This window comes from Hypanus sabinus, chromosome 16, assembly GCF_030144855.1.
Source record: "Hypanus sabinus isolate sHypSab1 chromosome 16, sHypSab1.hap1, whole genome shotgun sequence".
In the NCBI taxonomy this organism is placed as follows: domain Eukaryota; kingdom Metazoa; phylum Chordata; class Chondrichthyes; order Myliobatiformes; family Dasyatidae; genus Hypanus; species Hypanus sabinus.
In genome coordinates, this window is record NC_082721.1 from 77,591,686 (window position 1) to 77,611,265 (window position 19,580).

Sequence of the window (19,580 nt, forward strand, 5' to 3'; positions counted from 1 at the left end):
TGTGTGTTTTACCTTCCACAACACAGATTAAATTAGCTCAGGTTTACGGAAAACAGCGCCTGCTGCTTGCTGGATCCATCGGCCAATTAAGCGATTGAAACGGTGTAAATTTCACCAATGCAGTGAATATGGTAAACTGACAGCCGCGGAATGGCTCCATTGTCTTGTACAGAGGCCGCGATGACTCTCTCAGCACCTCCCCCGGTCCCATCGGGCTCGCAGGCTTGTCAGCAGATTAGAACTGGCAGGTATCATGTCACTCAGCAGTGTTTCACGGGGCAGTGCGAACACGTGCTGGATCAGCCGATGTCACACTCGCCGGGAGCCCACTCGTTTAGGAAATGCTTATTGTTTAATCAGGGGAGGTTTGGTGTGAAGCAGCTCGACACCGGAGAAGCAGGCGAGCTTTATGTTCACACTTAGGTCTGGGCTGTCACTTTCCAAGGAGAATCATTGGTGGTGGCCAGACTGTGGCCACAACCGATATTACTGCATAAATCAAAGTTTCGGCAGAGACCCTGTATCGAAGGGGAATAGAATTCAGAAATATCCCTGATGAATGGTCTCTGCCCTAAAGGCCAATTCTTTATTTCCCTCTATAGATGCTTCCTGATTTCCTCCAGCATTTTTGTGCACATTCCTCAAGATTACCCACATCTGTAGAACCGCTTGTGTTTATGTATGACTTCCTGGTCACTGGGAGGGAGGTGGAAACTCCCAGGAAAGAGGGCAGAGTAAGTATAGCAGGAGGCTGCCTGGATTAGAGGGGATGAGCTGTGAGGGGAGGTTGGACAAATCTGGTCTGTTTTTTCTGGAGCGCCAGAGGCCCTGGGGAGACCTGGCAGAGCTCGTCAAGTAATGAGAGGCAGAGGAAGAGTAGGGAAGACACACATTTAAAGAGAGAGGGGGGAAAGTTTAAAGGAGATGAGTGGAGCGAGGGAGTGATGGGTGCTTGGAACGGGTTGCCAGGGCAGGTGGTGGAAGCAGCTACGACAGTGGCATTTACGAGGCTATTAGACACATGAATATCTAGGGAATGAAGCGAGGTGGATCCTGTATTCAGAGAAGAGTTCTTAGTTTGGCCTCATGTTTAATGTAGAGATCATAGACTGAAGGGCCTGGTTCCGTGCCATAAGACTGTAGGCCATTTGGCCCATAATCTGATTTGCTATTCTGATCCTGGCTGATTTATTATCCCTCTCAACCCCATTCTCCTGCTTTCTCCCCATAACCTTGGACATCCTTACTTATCAAGAACCTATCAATGTCATACTGTTCTACATTCGATGCTCCAAGTAAGGAAGGAATCAGTTCAGTTTGTTGACTATATACTGACTTTCTGCAAGGTAGTTCTAGTTTGTCCCACTTCCTCCCATCATAACCTGGCAAAATCAAAGTTCAAAATAAATTTTATTATCGTAGTACACGTGTACCACCACGATTCATTTTCCTGAGTGCATACTCAGCAAATCTATAGAATAGTAACTATAACAGGATCAATAAAAGATCAACCAGGGTGCAGAAGACAACAAACTGTGCAAATGCAAATATAAGTAAACAGCAATAAATAATGAGAATGTGAGATAATAAGATCAAAAGTCTTTAAAGTGAGATCACAGGTTCCCGTGATGGGGCAAGTGAGTGCAGTTACTCCCGTTTACTCGAGAGCCTGAATGGCTGAGGAACAGTAACTGGTGGTGTTAGATCTAAGGTTTTTGTACCTTCTACCTGATGGCAGCAGCGAGAAAAGAGCGTGGCCCAGGTGGTGAGGTTGCCTGATGATGAATGCTGCTCTCCTGCGAAAGCATTTCATGGAGATGTGCTTAGTAGTAGGGAGGGCTTTACCTGTGATGTACTGGGCTGAATCCACTACCTTTTGCAGGATTTTCCATTCAAAGGCATTGGCGTTTCCATACCAGGTTGTGATGCAGCCAGTCAATAAACTATCTAAATAAGTTTGCCAACGTTTTTGATGTTATGCCGAATCTCCACAGACTCCTGAGGAGGTAGAGGCGCTGGCATGCTTTCTTTTGCTCTTTAGGTGACCTTCTGACTGTTTTGAATGCTGCAGTTGGGTCTGGGACGACACACTGGTGCAGCTGGTAAAGCTGCTGTCTCACAGTCACTCGGCCCTGAACCCGGGTGCAGTCGGTGAGGAGTTCCCACATTCTCCCTGTAAACTGTGTGTGCTTCCTCCGGGTGCTCCGGTTTCCTCCGTCATCCCAAAGGCGTGCGTGTTGACGGGTTAAATGGCTGCTGTAAATTCACCCAGGTGCGTAGGTGAGTGGTGGAGTCTGATGTGAGTGTCAGGGGTATAAAACACATCAGCGAGTATGAACTGATCTTGCTTTGGCTCATATCAATGGTAGATCACTCTTGTTTGTTTGTTTTTTACCTATGACAGCACAGATTAAATTAGCTCAGATTTATGCTCTCTGGAAATTGCAAAGGTGCGGGGGCTGTTCCAGGGCTGGGTGCCAGCTACCTTGCACAGATAGGGGTTGGCGCCATTTGCAGTGAAAAGGATAAAGGTTCAGGGGCGAACACAGTCCCACCAAAGAGGATTGTTCAGCAGAGCTGGACGACGAGGTGAGTTCATGTCAAAGTCCTCGACTACACGGGAGAGGGCAGGGACTGTTTTCTTCCCCTAGTTGTTTAACCTTGGCCAGAGAAGAGGAGGAAACCTGTGAATTGTGAATGATAGATTTCATCAGTTGCTAGGCGATTTGTGCAAGCTCATTGTTAGCGGCTTGCCCTCTGCAACCCCCTAAGAAGCTTTGTGAAAGGTTTTCATCTGTGCATTAGCAGCCCATCAGGCTCCCTGCATGAAGTCAGGCCTGGCTCAGGGGATGCAGACATCCTGACAATGCCAGCATTGATTGTCCATCCCTAATTGCCTCTGAGCTGTTAACAGTCCTCCACAAAGAGGAGATCAATGATCCAACAACCTCTCCAGCTTGGAAGAGTATGTCTGAAATTTTAAAAATGTTAGCAGTTTTACTTTTATTTCCTCTGAAGCAACACACACAAAATGCTGGAGGAGCTCAACAGGTCAGGCAGCATCTACGGAATGAATAAACAGTCGATGTTTGGGGCTGAGACCCTTCTTCGGGTCTGAGAAGGAAGGGGAAGACGGCAGAATAAACATGGGGGTAGGGGAAGGAGGCGAGCGGGAAGGTGATCGGTAAAGCCAGGTGGGTAGGAGAGGTAAAGGTTTGGAGAAGAAGGAATCTGGTAGGAGAATGGACCAGAGGAGAAAGGGGAGGAGGAGGGGATCCAGGGCAAAGTGATAGGTAGGTGAGAAGAGATAAAAGACTGAGTGAGGAATAGAAGAGGAACGGGAGGGAATTGTTTTTACTGGAAGGAGAAATCGATATTCATGCTATCAGGTTGGAGGGTTCCCAGACAGAATACAAAGTGTTGCTCCTCCAACCTGAGGGTGGCCTAATCTCAGCACAGGAAGTGGGCATGGACTGACATGTCACAACGGGAATGGGAATGGGAATGGGAATTATAATGTTTGGCCGTTGCGAAGTTCTGATTTTGACGAAAGGAGCATAGGTGCACGGCAAGGCAGTCCCCCTATTTACGACGGGTCTCACCAATGCAGAGGAGTCTGCATCAGGAGCATCGGACACAAGAGACTCGCAGGTTTGCAGGTGAAGTGTTTCTCACCTGGATGGACTGTCTGGGGCCCTGAGTGGAGGTGAGGGAGGAGGTGTATGAGCAGGTGTAGCACTTGGCAGCTTACAGGGATAAGTACCTGGAGGGAGATTATAGTGGGGAGAGATGAATGGACAAAGGAATCACAGAGGGAGCGACCCTTGCAGAAAGCCGAGAGGGATGCGGAGGTAAAGATATATTTAGTGGTAGGATCTCCTTGGAGATGGCAGAAGTAGTTCCTCTGACTGCTTCTATCTTCACTTTGCAATATTAATTTGAGTCTAATTCACGTCATTTCCTTCTGTAGCATTTTGTCATTACCATATCCTCTCATGAAAGAGAAGAGTATGTTTGGCCCATTGAGTTTCTGATGGCCCATGGCCCAATCTCACTCCACCACTAATTTTCCATTGTAACTGACCTCCACCCATTTTTCCCCAGATTCTAGTGCTCTCCCCCCACGTTGGCGATAACCTATAGCAGACAATTAATTTACCCACCTATAAGTGGGAGGAAACTGAAGCATTCAGAGGAAATCCAAGCAATTACAGGAGAAGGTGAAAACTCCACCCAGACAACGCTGAGGCTAGGATTGACCCTGGGTTGTGAGGTTGCAGCTTCATTTCTGTCCTGCTAATCCTCATTTGTTAAGGGTTCTGATGTTTATATGGGCCTTGGCATCACTATCCTGCACGCAAAGACATAGGGCTGTGCCTTCATCCGAATTTCCTTAGAGATCGTGAAATTGCTCTGCCATCGTGAGCTCATTGGCAAGAGGACTGCTGGCAGCGGAGGCTTGGGTTTCAGCACCGTAGATGGACTTTAGAAACTCCTAAGCCATTAGATATGCTAAATGCGTTACTTGTCTTTTGTCAAAGGCACCTTTGGGGAAAAGTAAACACTCATTATACACTGGAGCTTGGATGCTCTGTGTGACCCAGCACACTCAGCAACAGGCCAAAGCCCAGAGTCAACCCTGAAAATGTGTTTCATCCAGTTTCTCTGAATGGTAATTACTTCCATTCACCCTGTAAATCTCCGCCCCCGTGGCAACCCTGGGAGAACAAATGTACGGCAATTCACCACAGTGAAGCAGGAGCAACTGCAGAGATGATCTGAAAAGGACCTGGATTACTTAAACAATAGGCTGGCATCTTCCATTCTGCAAACTCAGTCAAATAAAACACGGCAGTGTCGCGAGCTGTTCCTCTTGTGTGTGTGTGTGTGTGTGTGTGTGTGTGTGTGTGTGTGTGTGTGTGTGTGTGTGTGTGTGTGTGTGTGTGTGTGTGTATGTGTCTGAGTGAGTGTGTGTGTGTGTGTGAGTGAGTGAGTGTGTTTGTGTGTGAGTGTGTGTGTGTGAGTGAGTGTGTGTGTGTGAGTGTGAGTGAGTGAGTGTGTGAGTGAGTGTGTGTGTGTGTGAGTGTGTGTGTGAGCGCGCGTGTGTGTGTGTGAGAGTGTATGTGTGTGTGTGAGTGTGTGTGTGTGTGTGTGTGTGTGTCAGTGTGAGTGTGTGAGTGAGTGAGTGAGTGAGTGAGTGTGTGTGTGTGTGTGTGTGTGTCGGGGGGGGCGCGGACTTGCCCATGTGCATGTACTCAAAGTCATAAAGAGTAACTTTTTTTTATCGCATATACAGAGAAATACATAATTTTGCAACAACAACCAGCACAGTCTGGAGATGTGCTGGAGGCAGCCTGCAAGTGTCAATATACTTCCTATGGCAACATAGCACGATTTAATAAGCCGAACCAGAACACTCAGAGGAAACTTACACAGTCATGCAGAGAACGTACAGGCTTCTTACATACAGTGGCACGAATTGAACCCTGATCTTCCAATTGCAATCACTGTAAAGTGTTACCTATGTGTTATTGTGAGTGTGTGTGCGTGTATGTTTGTATATTCTGTATGTGCATGTGTGCGTGTGTGTGAGTATGTGTTTGCATGTGTGAGTGTGTGTATGTGTGAGTGTGTGTGTGTGTGTGCTTATGTGTGTGAGTGTGTGTATGTGTGTTTGAGTCAGTGTATGTGTACGGATGTGTGCGTGAATTTGTGGGGGTCTGTGAGTGTTTATGTGTTTGTGTGTCACTGCAAATATATTTCTTTGTGTTTGGTTTGTGTGTGTGTATCTATGTATGTATGTTTATACACGTGTATATGTGTGTGTATGCATGTGTGCTTTTGAAAGCAAAGAGTTTCCTTGTCTCACTGCTGGGTCTGTTGCAGAGCAAGTCACGGAGATTGATCGTTATTGACTATCCATTGGCATCACGTCAGACAATCCGTAAACAGCCCCTTTGACAACCCCCAGCTCTGCACTGACCATTAAGCACCACTACACCAAAACCATTTTACTTGTCATACCACCCCCCCCCCCCCCAGAGATCCACAGCACTGAACTTCCAGGCAACACCTACACCTGTGACAATATACAGAAGCCAATGAACACCCCATCCTTGTGAGGTAAGTGAACCTTGTAACTGACAGGATGGGAGAAGGTAAACCAGATGGACAGGGATCTTCTGCTGTCTGGTAGTGTTATGCTCATGCCTCAGTGTTTTCACACTTCATCCTTGGGATTTAGTTGTGGCTCTGTCTCAGAGAAGATGGGTGTGTGTATTTACCTCTAGCGGAGAATTCGCCCCTTCATTACCACCTCCACAGCTAATGGAGCGAAAATTCAAAAATCTGAGCCACAAAGGGATTTGGGAGTTCTTGTGCAGGATTCCCTAGAGGTTAATTTGCAGCTTGTCATGGTGAGGAAGGCAAATACGGTGAGCAATCATTTCAAGAGGACTAGAATATAGAGCAAGGATGTAATGTTGAGGCTTTATAAAACACTGGTGAGGCCTCACTTGGAGTATTGTGAGCTGTTTTGGGCCCCTTATCTAAGAAAGGATGTGCTGATATTGAGAGGGTTCAAAGGAGGTTCATGAAAATGATTCCAGGATTGAAAGGCTTATCATAGGGAGAGCGTTTGATGACTCTGGGCTTCTAGTCATTGGAATTCAGAAGAATGAGGGGTGATCTCATTGAAACCTATCAAACGTTAATAGCCTCAATAGATGTGGAGGAGATGTTAGAATATTTCCTATAGTGGGAGAGTCTAAGACCAGAGGACGCTGACTCAGAATAGAGTGGTGTCTTTTTAGAACAGAGATGAGGAGGAATTTCTTTTGCCAGAGGGTGGTGAATCTGTGGAATTTGTTGCCACAGGCAGCTGTCATTGCCAAGTCATTGAATATATTTAAGACAGAGGGTGACAATTTCTCGATTGGTTGGGGCACGAAGGGATATAGGGAGAAGGCAGGAGATTGGAACTGAGAGGGAAGATGGTATCAGTCATGATGAAATGGTGGAGTAGACTTGATTGGCCAAATGGTCTAATTCTGCTCCTATGTCTTATGGTCTTAAAACTAACTTGTTTCACTTTCCCAGATCAGGTGAAGGGTCTTGGGCCTGAAACATTTACCACCTCCACAGATGCAGTCGGACCCTCTGAGTGTTTCCATTTGCTGTTTTTATCTGTACTGATGTCAGTTTGAACAGGGCACCTCAGTACCACACTTACTTAGTATGCCTACTGTTTGTACATCGGTATGGGTGTGCGGAAGCCTGTCAGCATGATTATGATTGAATGCACAGTGCATGCATTCATTTAAATGTATTAGTGGCTGTTTCAATGTGCATGCTCAGGGATTGTTGAGTGTAGATGTAGATGTGTGAGCGTGTGTACAATATATGAATGCATGTAAAAGCACGTTTACACATGTGTGAGCATGGGTCCAAGGGAATGATTGGGTGTGTGAGTGTGCACAAGTACAAGTGATTATGAGCAATCGTTAGTAACACACACAAAATGCTGGAAGAACTCAACAAGTCAGGCAGCATCAATGAAAAAAGCAAAGAGTCAATACTTTGGGTCCAGACCTTTCTTCAGGACTGAGATGGAAGGGAGGAGATTCCTGAATAAGAAGTTGTGGGGGGAGGGGCGTGGGGAAAGAGGCTCACTGGAAAGCAACAGGGGAAGACAGGTGGGTGGGAAAGGACAAGGGCTGGAGAAGAAAGAATCTGACAATAGGAGAAAGGGAAAGAGGAGGAGACAGAAGGAAAAAGGAAAGGAGGAAGGGAACAATAGGAGAAAGGAAAGGATGAAAGGGACAATAGAAGGAGGGAAGGGATAATAGGAGAAGAGGAAGGAGGGAGATTGTTTCTTTGTGTGTGTGAACATGAGTATACTGTACATTTTGACAGAGCAGCTGGTTTGGATTGTATATCTCATTTCACATTCTACCTGAGGCGTGTGTTGAACTCATTGACTGATGGCCCCATCTGTTTAAGAATGTACTCGGTGATGAGGTTGCTCTGGGGTTCGACAGCACATCCCTCACCCTCTGCCTGAACCACCGAGCGGGCACTGCTGCCAACAGAGACTCGGAGCAGAGCTTATCCTCTTGGCAGTGTGTCCACTTTCTCCTGGTGCTGCCTCGTCTGATTAAATACCAATGAGAAATTACACTAACCAGGTTTATACTCCCTGGAATTTAGGTACTGTACCGAAGTAAGGACTGATAAATACTGGCCCTGTCAGCGGTTGTTACTGGGCAATCCGCCTAGAGGCCTGTGTTCAAACCCCACCTTGCTGGCTGGGCAATTTGACGTGTGAAAGAAAAACTCTGACCATTGGTGAGTCACAGAGTCATGCAGCATGGAAACAGGTTCTTTGGCCCACCTGGGCGTGCTGACAAAGATTCTTTTGCCCAGCTTTGCCCACTTTCTCTCCACATTCCAGTCCAATTACACTTTAGGTGTTACCTTTTGACAGTAACCACTTCCTCTGGGTGAATAAGTTGCCCCTCAGGTTTCTTTTAAATTTCTCCCCCTCTTACCAACCCTGCGAAAATGATTATGCACGTTCACACCATCCATATCCCTCATAATCTTATGCATCTCCACAAGATCATTCATTGTTCACTTACATTGCAGTGAATCCTCCAGATGTACAACCCTCATTCCTCTAGCCTTTGGAAATGGTCCCTTCCCAACCTGTTCAACCTCTCTCTCCATAACTCAGTCCCTCAAGTTTCCCGGCAGCATTCCTGTACATCTCCTCTGCACCCTCTGCAGCTTGATGGCATCTGAAACTGAATATCGTTGACATACAAATATCCTTGAAAATAGCCAAGTAAATCATTCAATTTGAGGGTAATGAGGGAAGAGGCAGCCAACACCCAAATCCATCAATGTTAATGAACAAATAAAATGAAGCTAATTCCACTGATGGGGACTGGATTAGACCAGGGCTTTTTCAGGAGAAAAGCCAGGAAACACATCTGCATGTTGAGGGTGGAGGAACTCTCTTCCAGAAACGGTTGAGCTGCTAAGCCAGCTGTAATCAACGGCTGTATTTTTTTTAACAAAAAGCATGAATTCATGATTTTCAAGAAAAAAGATTAACCCTTGTGCGTACGATTTCATTGACCCCTTTCTGGGAATGCGACAGTGGGCACCAGGAGCTATACTTGGGTAAGGCGGAGGCATGGCTGGAGGAGCAGCTTCAGCCGCAGTGCTGAACGTGCGAGGTTGCTAATGCCTCCAGGTGCTCTGGCTTCCTCTCCTGTCCCAAAGATGGTAGCAGAACGGTAGCGTAGTGGTGACCACAACACTTCACAGTGTTCAATTCCCACCACTGCCCGGAAGGAGTTTGTACGTTCTCCCCGTAACCACATGGGTTTCCTCTGGGTTCTCCAGTTTCCTCCCACAGTCCAAAGATGTACAGGTTGGTAGGTAATTGGTCATTGTAAATTCTCCTGTTGTTAGGCTAGGGTTAAATTGGGGAATTGCTGGGCAGTGTGGCTTGAACAACCAGGCCTACTTTGTGGGACTAGGGATGCAAAAGGAGATCAGGAGGAGAGAGTGAAGGCTGCAGGCAGAGAGGGAATCCCAGTGGAAAGGGAGACAAGAGCAGAGAAAGGAGACTGTATTCAGAGAGAGGAAAATGGGGGTAGAGAAGGGAAACCAGGGGGTGAGAGAGGAGACAAGGCAGGGAGCAAGGAGCAGGGAGAGTGATCATTTCCATGGCAGGCTCAACACTAATAGAGGGAGAGGATCTCTCATCATGACAGGATCTTAATTATGCTGAGAGCAACAACAGTAAGTGAGTCTGCTACCTCCGTGGAACTTCAGGTCATTGAATGCACCAGACCTGTGGAGAGCAGAGCCACGCTGGAAGATAGCGGCATCGCCTGATCATTTATTTTCCTGCCAGTTAAGCCTGCCTTACAATTCCTTCGGCTCAATTAGCTGCTGTAATTGGCAGCAGACACCCATTTAAACCCAGTCACTTGGAAGAACCTCGCCACAGGACAGAATGCACTGACAAGAGGATAGGAACAGGTGTGAGGACTTTGTGCCAGCCTCCCATACACTCTGTCCACTAGAAATTTCAAAGCATTGAGCAGGCTATTGCAACTCATTAGATGTCGGGGAGGGCCAGTCAAACCCAATTCAGCCGGTGAACACAACCTACTACTCACACTGACGACAGCTGTGATCTCAAAGCAATACACGTTACTAGTGAAACCCAGTCAAATAAAAGAGGTTCTCAGTGTAATCTTTCCTCCACCACTCCATCACCCACACCTTCCTTCCTCCGGGTCCCCTCTCTCCATCTCCCTTTGATTTCATTATCTGCCTTCCTTTCCGATCAGATTCCCCTCTCACCTCCAGCTACCTATCACTTTCTGCTCTTCACTCCTCCATCTCCCCTCCTCATCTCGATCCACCTATTTCTTCAGAATCAGCTTTATTATCACCGGTATGTGTCGTGAAATTAGTTAACTTATCAACAGCAGTTCCAAGCAATACTAGAAGAAAGTACAAGATTTACTAGAGTGTTACCTGGGTTTCAGCACCTAAGTTACAGAGAAAGGTCGAACAAGTTAGGTCTTTATTCTTTGGAGCGTAGAAGGTTGAGGGGGGACTTGACAGACGTATTTAAAATTATGAGGGGGGTAGATAGAGTTGATGTGGATAGGCTTTTTCCATTGAGAGTAGGGGAGATTCAAACAAGAGGACATGAGTTGAGAGTTCGGGGGCAAAAGTTTAGGGGTAACACGAGGGGGAACTTTTTTACTCAGAGAGTGGTAGCTGTGTGGAACGAGCTTCCAGTAGAAGTGGTAGAGGCAGGTTCAATATTGTCATTTAAAAAAAAAATTGGATAGGTATATGGACAGGAAAGGAATGGAGGGTTATGGGCTAAGTGCAGGTTGGTGGGACTGGGTGAGAGTAAGCGTTTGGCACGGACTAGAAGGGCCGAGATGGCCTGTTTCCGTGCTGTAATGGTTATATGGTTACTAAGCAGACTCGGTCTCTTCTCCACACAACAGGGGTAGCACAAGAAGAGACCAGTCAACCCGTTAAGTTATTGCCTGCTTCTGCTATGGCCATACCAGCAGTTCCATTCCCCTGCTCACAATCATGCAAATACTTCTCTTCCCAACACTGATCTGACTCATTTGTGGAAGATAAACATAACATTGTGTTTCCTGTGCATGAATCACGACGAGTTAGCAAATGGCACATTGACCTTTACTGCAGGAGCGTTGGAATTAAGAGACAGGAAAGTAAAGTGCAACTGGATGTTGGTGTGGCCACACTTGGGGAATACAATGCTCCATTTACCTCTCAGTCTGTTGTCACCTCTTAGCCTCTGTCACTACTTTGCCCCTCTCCTCCACCATCTATCACCCTTCGTCACCTGGATCCACCACCCCTTCCCTCCAACTTGTTAAACTACTATTTCCCCTCCATACTTCAGACCAGATTAAGGGTCACGATATTCTCTGCCCGTTTCCCTCCATACACTGCCTGATATGTTGAGTTCCTCCAGTATCTTGCCTACTGCTTCACCTCCAGCATGTCATTTCTCCTGGAGTACTGTGAACTGATTCAAGATTCAAGTACTCAAGTGCAATTACTATCAAAGAAAGTATTATCAGTTCATCGTATTAGCAGGCACAGAACACAGCAGCTTTCGTAGCCTCAGTACCATGGAGATGACCATCATGGAGAAGGAGTGAAATCGACTCTCTTCCTGACTGAAACCCTGTCTTTTCAGTCTATCTGGGCCAACATTTAAATTGAGCCAATGACAGTACAGCCAAAAGGCTCTGGTGCCCTGGAGAGAGGAGTGAACAACATGGAGAGCAAGCAAAATCGGTTTCACCTCCGATTTGGGCCAGCATTTGAATAGTCTAAACAGTGCACTGTACCTTGCACTAGGATCCAGGCACCGGGGCTAGACCACACTGCCCAGCCACTTGCTCCGGGCTCAGACTTCGTCGCCCAGTTCAAAGCCACTCTTAAGCTCTTCCAATCAGCTCAACACTCAGAGCAAGCCAACCTTGCACCTGGGCTAGTTAAACGAGCACCGAATCTTCTCTGCCTGGGCCCCGACTTCTTACAACGTACCTCAGAAAAGGTATTTTTAGCTAAGTTTTTAGTGGGATTTCTAAGCTTTTTATCGACCAGAACGCTGTCACACAAGTTCAGCAGCACCATCTTAACCAGAACTATTTTGGTCTCCTCATGTAAAAAGTTTAATACTGGCATTGGTGGCCATCCGAAAGAGATTTACTGGGCTAACTTCTGAGATTATTGGGTTAGCTTATCAAGAGTAAGGAAATTAGATCTATATTCTTTGAAGTTTCGAAGACTGAGAGGTGATCTAACTGAATCAAGTAAGATCGTTTGGGGCTTGACATTCCACTAGTGGGAGGATCTTGAACATGGGAGCATAGGAGGTGCGCAGAAATCTCTTCTCGCAGTGGATGGTGAACCTCCATCCAAAGGGTTATACAGGCAAGATCATTTGCGCACTTAAAGAGGGGAGTAGGTTTTAAGAGATCATGGGATTGAGGGCTAAGGTGAGGTGTCAGTGATGGGAAGTTGAGACCTGGGGACAGATCAGCCATGAACATATTGAATGATGGGACAGGCACAAGGGGCTGAGTGAACTTCTCATGCTCCTATTTTCCCATGCGCTTACTGAACCATGGGAAGGTTTACATTCTAGACCCTCACTGCTCAGTTCTGTTGGAAATTCAGAAGTGATTTCTTTAGCGTGGGAGTGCCAGGAATGTGGGGCATTCGTTCAGGAGCTGTATAAAGGTAAAAGCAAGAACACGGGGGGGGGGTCAGATGATGACCAGGTGGGCTGAATGGCCTTTTTCTGAGACGTGGCTTCTATTGCCTTTGGCAGAAATAAGGTGGGTGACATAATGGTAGATTCAGAGACCTGGGTTTAAACCTGAACTCCGGTGTGGTCTTTGTAGAGGTGTTAATGGACATGTGAAAGAGAATGGGTTACAGGAAAATAAGTGGACTAATGCAATTGCTATGGGAGCAGACATAGACTCGGTGGGCTGAATGGCCTCCTTCTGTGTTGCAATGAAAGACGAAGCATAAGAATCTGAAAGAGCACTGACTCTGGGATTTACAGTCTTAGTTTTTTATTGTTTTCAGCTCTAGGGCAAGAATTCACCAAATGTCTGCCAAACCCAACACAGACATAGCAACGCCTGAAGCTCCCTTAATATCACACTGGAATTTCACAGGAATCAGTGAGGTTATTACGTTTCTTCAAGGCAGCTCTGAGCACATCCTTGAACCTTCTCCTTGGTCCACATGGTCACCTCCTCCCTGTAACGGAGCTGGGAAGAAAGAGTCTATGCTTCCGGAGTCTGATATGATGTATGTGGATGGCTGCCCAGAGTAACTGGCTGAGTACAGCCAGGACCACCATGGGTGCGGGGTCTGAGAGTGGTCCAGTTATATGAAGTACAAAGCGGGCAGGGATCACCCCTGCTTTTGTGGCAGCCTCTACCAGGGTTGGAAATTGGTTGTCACAGTCAGAGACCTGTTGGCCATCGCGGAGCATGGGGCCAAGACCATAAGACTGATATTTGCATACACCTCCCACCCCTACAGTCAATGGAGAACTTGTAAAGTATTGCGATATAACAGCCATTTGGCACACAGCATGCTCCCAAACACACCAAACTGGTTATGACCATGATGCTAATGCAGGGGTTTGGGAAATGTCCAGCTTTTGATATATAACAAGAACTTCTAGCAACAGAGAGTGCTGGAAACACTCAGTGGGCCAAGCCACACATATGGAGCATAGAACATAGAAAAGTACAGCCCAGGAACAGGCCCTTCAGCCCTCAGTATCCGTGCTGACCACGACGTCCAATTAAACCGAAGCTGCTTGCCTGCACGTGATCCTGCATTCCCAAGTGGCAGCTGAAATGCTTCTCGATCACTGTTATCATGTCAGCTTCCACCACCACCTCTGGCAGTGTGCTCCAGGCACTTGCTGCTTTATATAAAAAAAAAACACACCCTGTATACCTCCCTTCAACGTCCCCCTCTCACCTTAAAGCCATTTATCATTTTTACCTGGGAAAATGACTCTTTTCTATGCCTATCATAACTTTCAAAACTTCTATCAGGTCTCCTCTTCAGCCTCCAATTTTCCAGAGAACAATCCAGGTTTATTCAGCCAGTCCCTGCAGCTGATGCTTTCTAATCCAGGCAGTGTCCAGTTGATACTCTTCTGCCACTTCTCCACATCCTTCCCTCCTCTAACAGAACTCCACACAGTGTGGTGAAAGGAGAAACCCGAGTTAACAATTCAGGTCAAAGACTCATCTTCATGAAGTTCTGACAAGAAACTGTCTCTCTCTCTCTCAGATGCAGATTGACCCGTTTCCAGCATTTCTGTTTTTATATCAGATTTCCACCATCTGCAGTTTACACTTTGATTTTCTTGTAAGCTTTTAGAATGTTCCGATATCGCAGACTGCAGAGCCCCCAGGATTGTTAAGGACCCTTCCAGTCTATCCCACAATCTCTTTGACCTCAGGCAGAAGATACCACAGAATAAGAACAAGGACTTGGGCTGGGTAACAGCTTCATCCCCAAGGCTGTGAGACTTTTGAACACCCTGCTGCCACCCAGTACACATTATTTATGACAGTGCCAGTAGCATTACACTGCTGTATATTTATCTATATGTCCTATATGCATTTTATGTCAACATGTACATCTTCAGAATATATTTTTTATTATCTATTAATATTATTGTGTTGATATTATTTTATATGCTGAAGGTGATTTATGTACTGTGTTTTGGACCTTGGTCTCAAAGGAACGTTGTGTTTTTTTTTAGCGGTATACGTGTGTACAATTGAATGATCATATATTGGAACCTGAATTTGAACCTCAGACTAACTCCTCATCCGCAACAGGAGATCAAAGAAATGAGAATAGGTGGCAGGGATCTCTCAGCACTGCAGTGAAATATCTGCCTCATGGTCATACAGGTCTCTAGAACCCGGCTTGCACCCACCATCTTCTGACACAGAGAGAGCTGCAGTGAGACACTTGATGCTTCCCACTGGTGAACGTGATCATGGTCTCATGCCTGAACCCAACACACCGGATCTCTAAACTCTAGGAAACAGCTTGCTACAGAAAGATAACTATGTTGGACCAAAATGTCAGATTAGGTGGAGATAATTAATTGCATGAGTTCATGGCTGAATCTGTTGACCACAGGCTAATGGCATAAACCTGATGCCTCACACTATCCCACGCTATACTAAACTCAGCCCTCCCATGCATTCTCTGATGTCACTTACACCACCTTGTCTTGCAAGCAATATAATATCACATCACAGAGCAGGAAACAGGCTGTTACAAACTACCGCACCAATGACAAAAGTTCCTGAAAGTGGCCACAGCCTCTGCAGCTCCATCGCTGACAACCTCACCTGTGGATGGTTCTTACGTCTGAAGAGCGTGGCCCATTCCGGACCGGTAACCACAGCCTTGGGCAAGAGCAATTCATGAGATTTTGTCTCAGAGCTTGGGTGTCTAGGTGGAGCCAAGCTCTACAGATGTAGGAGTAACACCACAGAGAACAATGAGATCAGTTCTCTTCCCACACCCACTGTAGACCATTTAGAGGATTCCCTCTGGAACCGGGCACTTTAGTACCACACATTGCAAGACTGGTTGAAAGTGAGAGCCCAATGTGTGAGTTCAGAGTGGATCACAGACCAGTCTCCAGTTCCTTACGCAGCCCACACATCCAGATGACAAAGCAGTGGCACAGTATTGAGAGAAGCTGGAGCTGCTTAGCGCATACTAGAACTTGTACCTTACCTTCTGCAGGGCTTGAGCTGAGAACTGTAATCCAGCAAAGGCAGAGTGTCCACCAAAGGAAGCCCATTGTCGCTCGTCTGGTCCACGCGCACCGCCCCGTCGTCGGCCAGTCTACCATGGGAAGGTTGCAGGTTTGGAAGCAGTGGTCCTCAAACCTGAGATGAACAAAAGCAAGGATGAAAGGTTAGACTTTAACCAAAGGTCACTCTAGTCTAAAGGTACCAGAGTATAGGTTGATCTCAGCAAAGGGGAGAGATGGCCCTGAGCGCTGACAGAGACAAATTTCAGGAAAGCTGCAGGAGTAAGCAAAGAAACCTGTCTTGAACAAGGAAGCTATAAACAGTACAACTGTTATACCCCTGCCAATCATCACTCACAATACAGGGTGTAAACCGCTGCTCGGTGGTCACACAAGGTAGGCTTAGAATAAGCAAACTGAATTGAATAACAGTCACAAGGCAGTACTCGATGGTAACAGATTTAGTCAAGATTAAGAAGGACAGATGAAAATGAGTAATGTTATTCAGCCATCATAGTCACACATTGAAGAATTTAAAGATTATGTCCACATTTCATTATCTGATACTTGATTAAGGCTGGGGTTTTTGTCTCTGTGCTGTAACACCAGAGAATTATTCCAAGTTCACTCATGTAAACAGTACAGCATCTGTATGAATTCACAGCCTGTTGTAACTCAAGTTTCATCAAAGCGAAAAGGCCATAAGTCAAAGAAGCTGAATTAGGCCATTCGTCCCATCAGGACTGCCCCACCATTTGATCATGGCTGATTCCTGATTTCCCTCTCAGCCCCATTCTCCTGCTTTCTCCCCTATAAACATTGCACACCCTGAATCGATCAACCTCTGCCTTAAAGATGCCCAATGACTTAGATCCCACAGCCTCCTGTGGCAATGAATTCCATAAATTTACCACCCTCTGGCTAAAGCAATTCTTCCTTATATATGTTCTAAAAGACACCCCTCTATTATGAGGCTGTGTCCTCTGGTCCTAGTCTCTCCCTCTATAGGAAACATCCTTTCCACATCCATTCTATCTAAGTTTTTCAACATTTGAAAGGTTTCAATTAGATTCCCCCTCATTCTTTTAAATTCCAGTCAGTACAGACCCAGAGCCATCAAACGCTCCTCATATGACAAAACCTTCAATCCCAGAACCCTTTGGACCCTCTGCAATGTCAACACATAATTTCTTAGATAAGGGGCCCAAAACTGATCACAATACTCCAAGTGAGGTCTCACCAATGCCTTATGAATCCTCAACATTACAGCCTTGTTTTTGTACCCTAGTTCTCTCGTAATGCCTTCCTCACCACTGACTCAGCCTGAGAGTTAACCTTCAGGGAATTCTACATGAGGACTCTGCTCTCAAGATCCTTTGCACCTTGGATTTTCAAACTTCCTCCTCATTTTTAAAAAGAGCAATGTCATTTCCTCGTTCTCCAAGAACTAGTCTAGGAGCCGTGTATTCGGTGCCGTGTGCTTATTACGGTAACCAGTCTCAGTAATGGGGGCGTGGTAAATGTGAAGGGAATAAGTTTTGTATTCTTGCTTATTTCATGGCAGTTTGTAGCTTGGGACCGCCGAAGTCATATCTTTGTTGATCACTGAGATAACGCTCAATAATGCTGAACTGTATATTTGCTAATTGTTAACAAAGGATCGAAGTAGGGAATTCGACTCTTTGGAGCAATCACTGGAGCTGTGGGTGTGTCACACAAGTACAACAACTCTGTCTGGGGTTGCAGGCTGGCGACAATGCTTGGCTTTGATACTAGATCAATTTTTGCCGCTACAACTAGAAAGCACCATCGGTAGGAACTACAAGTGTTTCATCGAGGATCGAAGGGACTGTTCCTTTGCTGTAGCGTTCTTAATGTCAGTTCAGAATCAGAAACAGGTCTATGATCATAAACTCTGATGTGTGAAATTTGCTATTGTGCAGCAGCTGTACAAATGCAAAGATGTAAGGTTGCTATAAATTTCAAAAATAAATAAATAGTGCAAACAGTAAAGAAATATCAAAATGTTCCTGGGTTCATAGACTGATGGCAGAGGGGAATAATCTCTCCCTGAATCATTGAAACTGGGTTGTCAGGTTCCTGTTCTTCCTCTTTGATGGTGGTAATGAGAAGAGGGCATGTGAGGATCCTTAATGATGGATGGCACATCTTTGAGGCACGGCCTCTTGCAGATGTCCTCAATGAGATCTATAGTTGAGATCTCAATACATCTTAGATGTCGGATACTCTCAGCTGCTGTGGATTAAACGTTTTCTAGAATGAAACAGGGTGGTGATGCATCACGTCGCTTGGCTCTGGGGCAGTAGAATACTGGTACCCAGAGTACACTGAAATAAACCATGTCACTAGATCTAGGCAGCCAAGAAGCAGAAAGTTACAGTTGGCAATTACTGTACAATGTGTTGGGGAAGTTTTCACACCTCTCTAGTGGGAATATAACACTGAGCATGAACTGTGCAGCAAGCTAGAAATCACAAGTATTGACTGGAGTAAGAGTGGTGAAAAAAAACATTATAAATGTTACATGTCATTTAAGTTAAATAAAAGTTCTTGCCAGGAATTGCTCTTGCTTGGGTTTAAGTTCAGGGGAAACAAAAACTAAAGTGTATGGATTTAAGGTGAGAGGGGAAGGATTTAAAAGAGACCCTGTAGGGCAACTTCTTTATGCAGACCATGGTGGGTATATGGAATGAGCTGCCACTGGAAGTGGTAGAGGTGGGTACAATAACAACATTTAAAATATATTTGGACGGGTACATGGATAGGAAAGGTTTGGCAGGATATGGGTCAAATGTGGGTGAATGGACTTGCTTAGATAGGAACCTTGGTCAATGGGTCTGTCTCTATGCTGTATGACTCAATGCCCTACACGGATATCATGGGTAACACTAATATTTATTGCCCAACCGTAGTCATCTTGATCAGATGAAGAAGAGGGAACCACAGTATTCTGCCGAGAGCAGGGATTCCCAACCAGTTTTATGCTATAGACCCATACCATTAACCAAAGGGTTCGTGGACACCAGGCGCAGAATCCCTGGTTCAGAGTTGTCACTGGGTAATGACAGAAGGTTTCACTCCTGATGGTCCATCTGTAGGTCACATAGCTAACTCCAAAATGTGACTTAGACCAGCTTTTTAATTATATTTCAGATTTATTTAGTTACTTCAAATTAAACTCCCTAAAGGGATTTGAACTCATTTTCCCCAATCAATGGTCTGGAAGTCTGACTGCTGCTCCAGAAACTTAACGACTACACCCTGACCTTTCCAATGAAATAGAATCAAAGTGAAAAATTAACACTGATTCCTTCTCCACAGATGCTGCTCAGCTTGCTGGGTAATTGCAGCAGTCTCTGATTTTGTATGTACTGCTTGGATATTTGAGGAGGTGTTACTGTTCAGACTAAAGAAGGTTGTCCTCTGATTAAAATCAAGCAATGCTATATCCACAAACATTTTTTAAAAAAATCGCCAAGACATATTGGTTTCAGCCTATAAATCCAGCCTAGCAGAATAATGATGAGAGTAACAGGATTTCGAGAGACACAATGCCCCCAGTAGTGTACTAGTTAGCACGAAGCTTTACAGTACCAGCGACCAATGTTCCCTATAAGGTGTGCATGTATGTGTGCGTGCACACCTC

The 19,580-nt window shown here is 45.7% G+C and overlaps 1 protein-coding gene across 1 annotated transcript in view; it reads right to left on the reverse strand.

The window, feature by feature from the left end:
• The window catches only part of LOC132406466 (adhesion G protein-coupled receptor L1-like), a 693,646-nt gene that overhangs the window by 523,065 nt on the left and 151,001 nt on the right, over positions 1–19,580 (reverse strand). The window contains exon 3 of the mRNA XM_059992184.1: positions 15,895–16,049. Coding sequence (XP_059848167.1) covers positions 15,895–16,012 — 118 coding nt within the window. The 5' untranslated portion in view covers positions 16,013–16,049. The remainder of the gene's footprint in view (positions 1–15,894; positions 16,050–19,580) is intronic.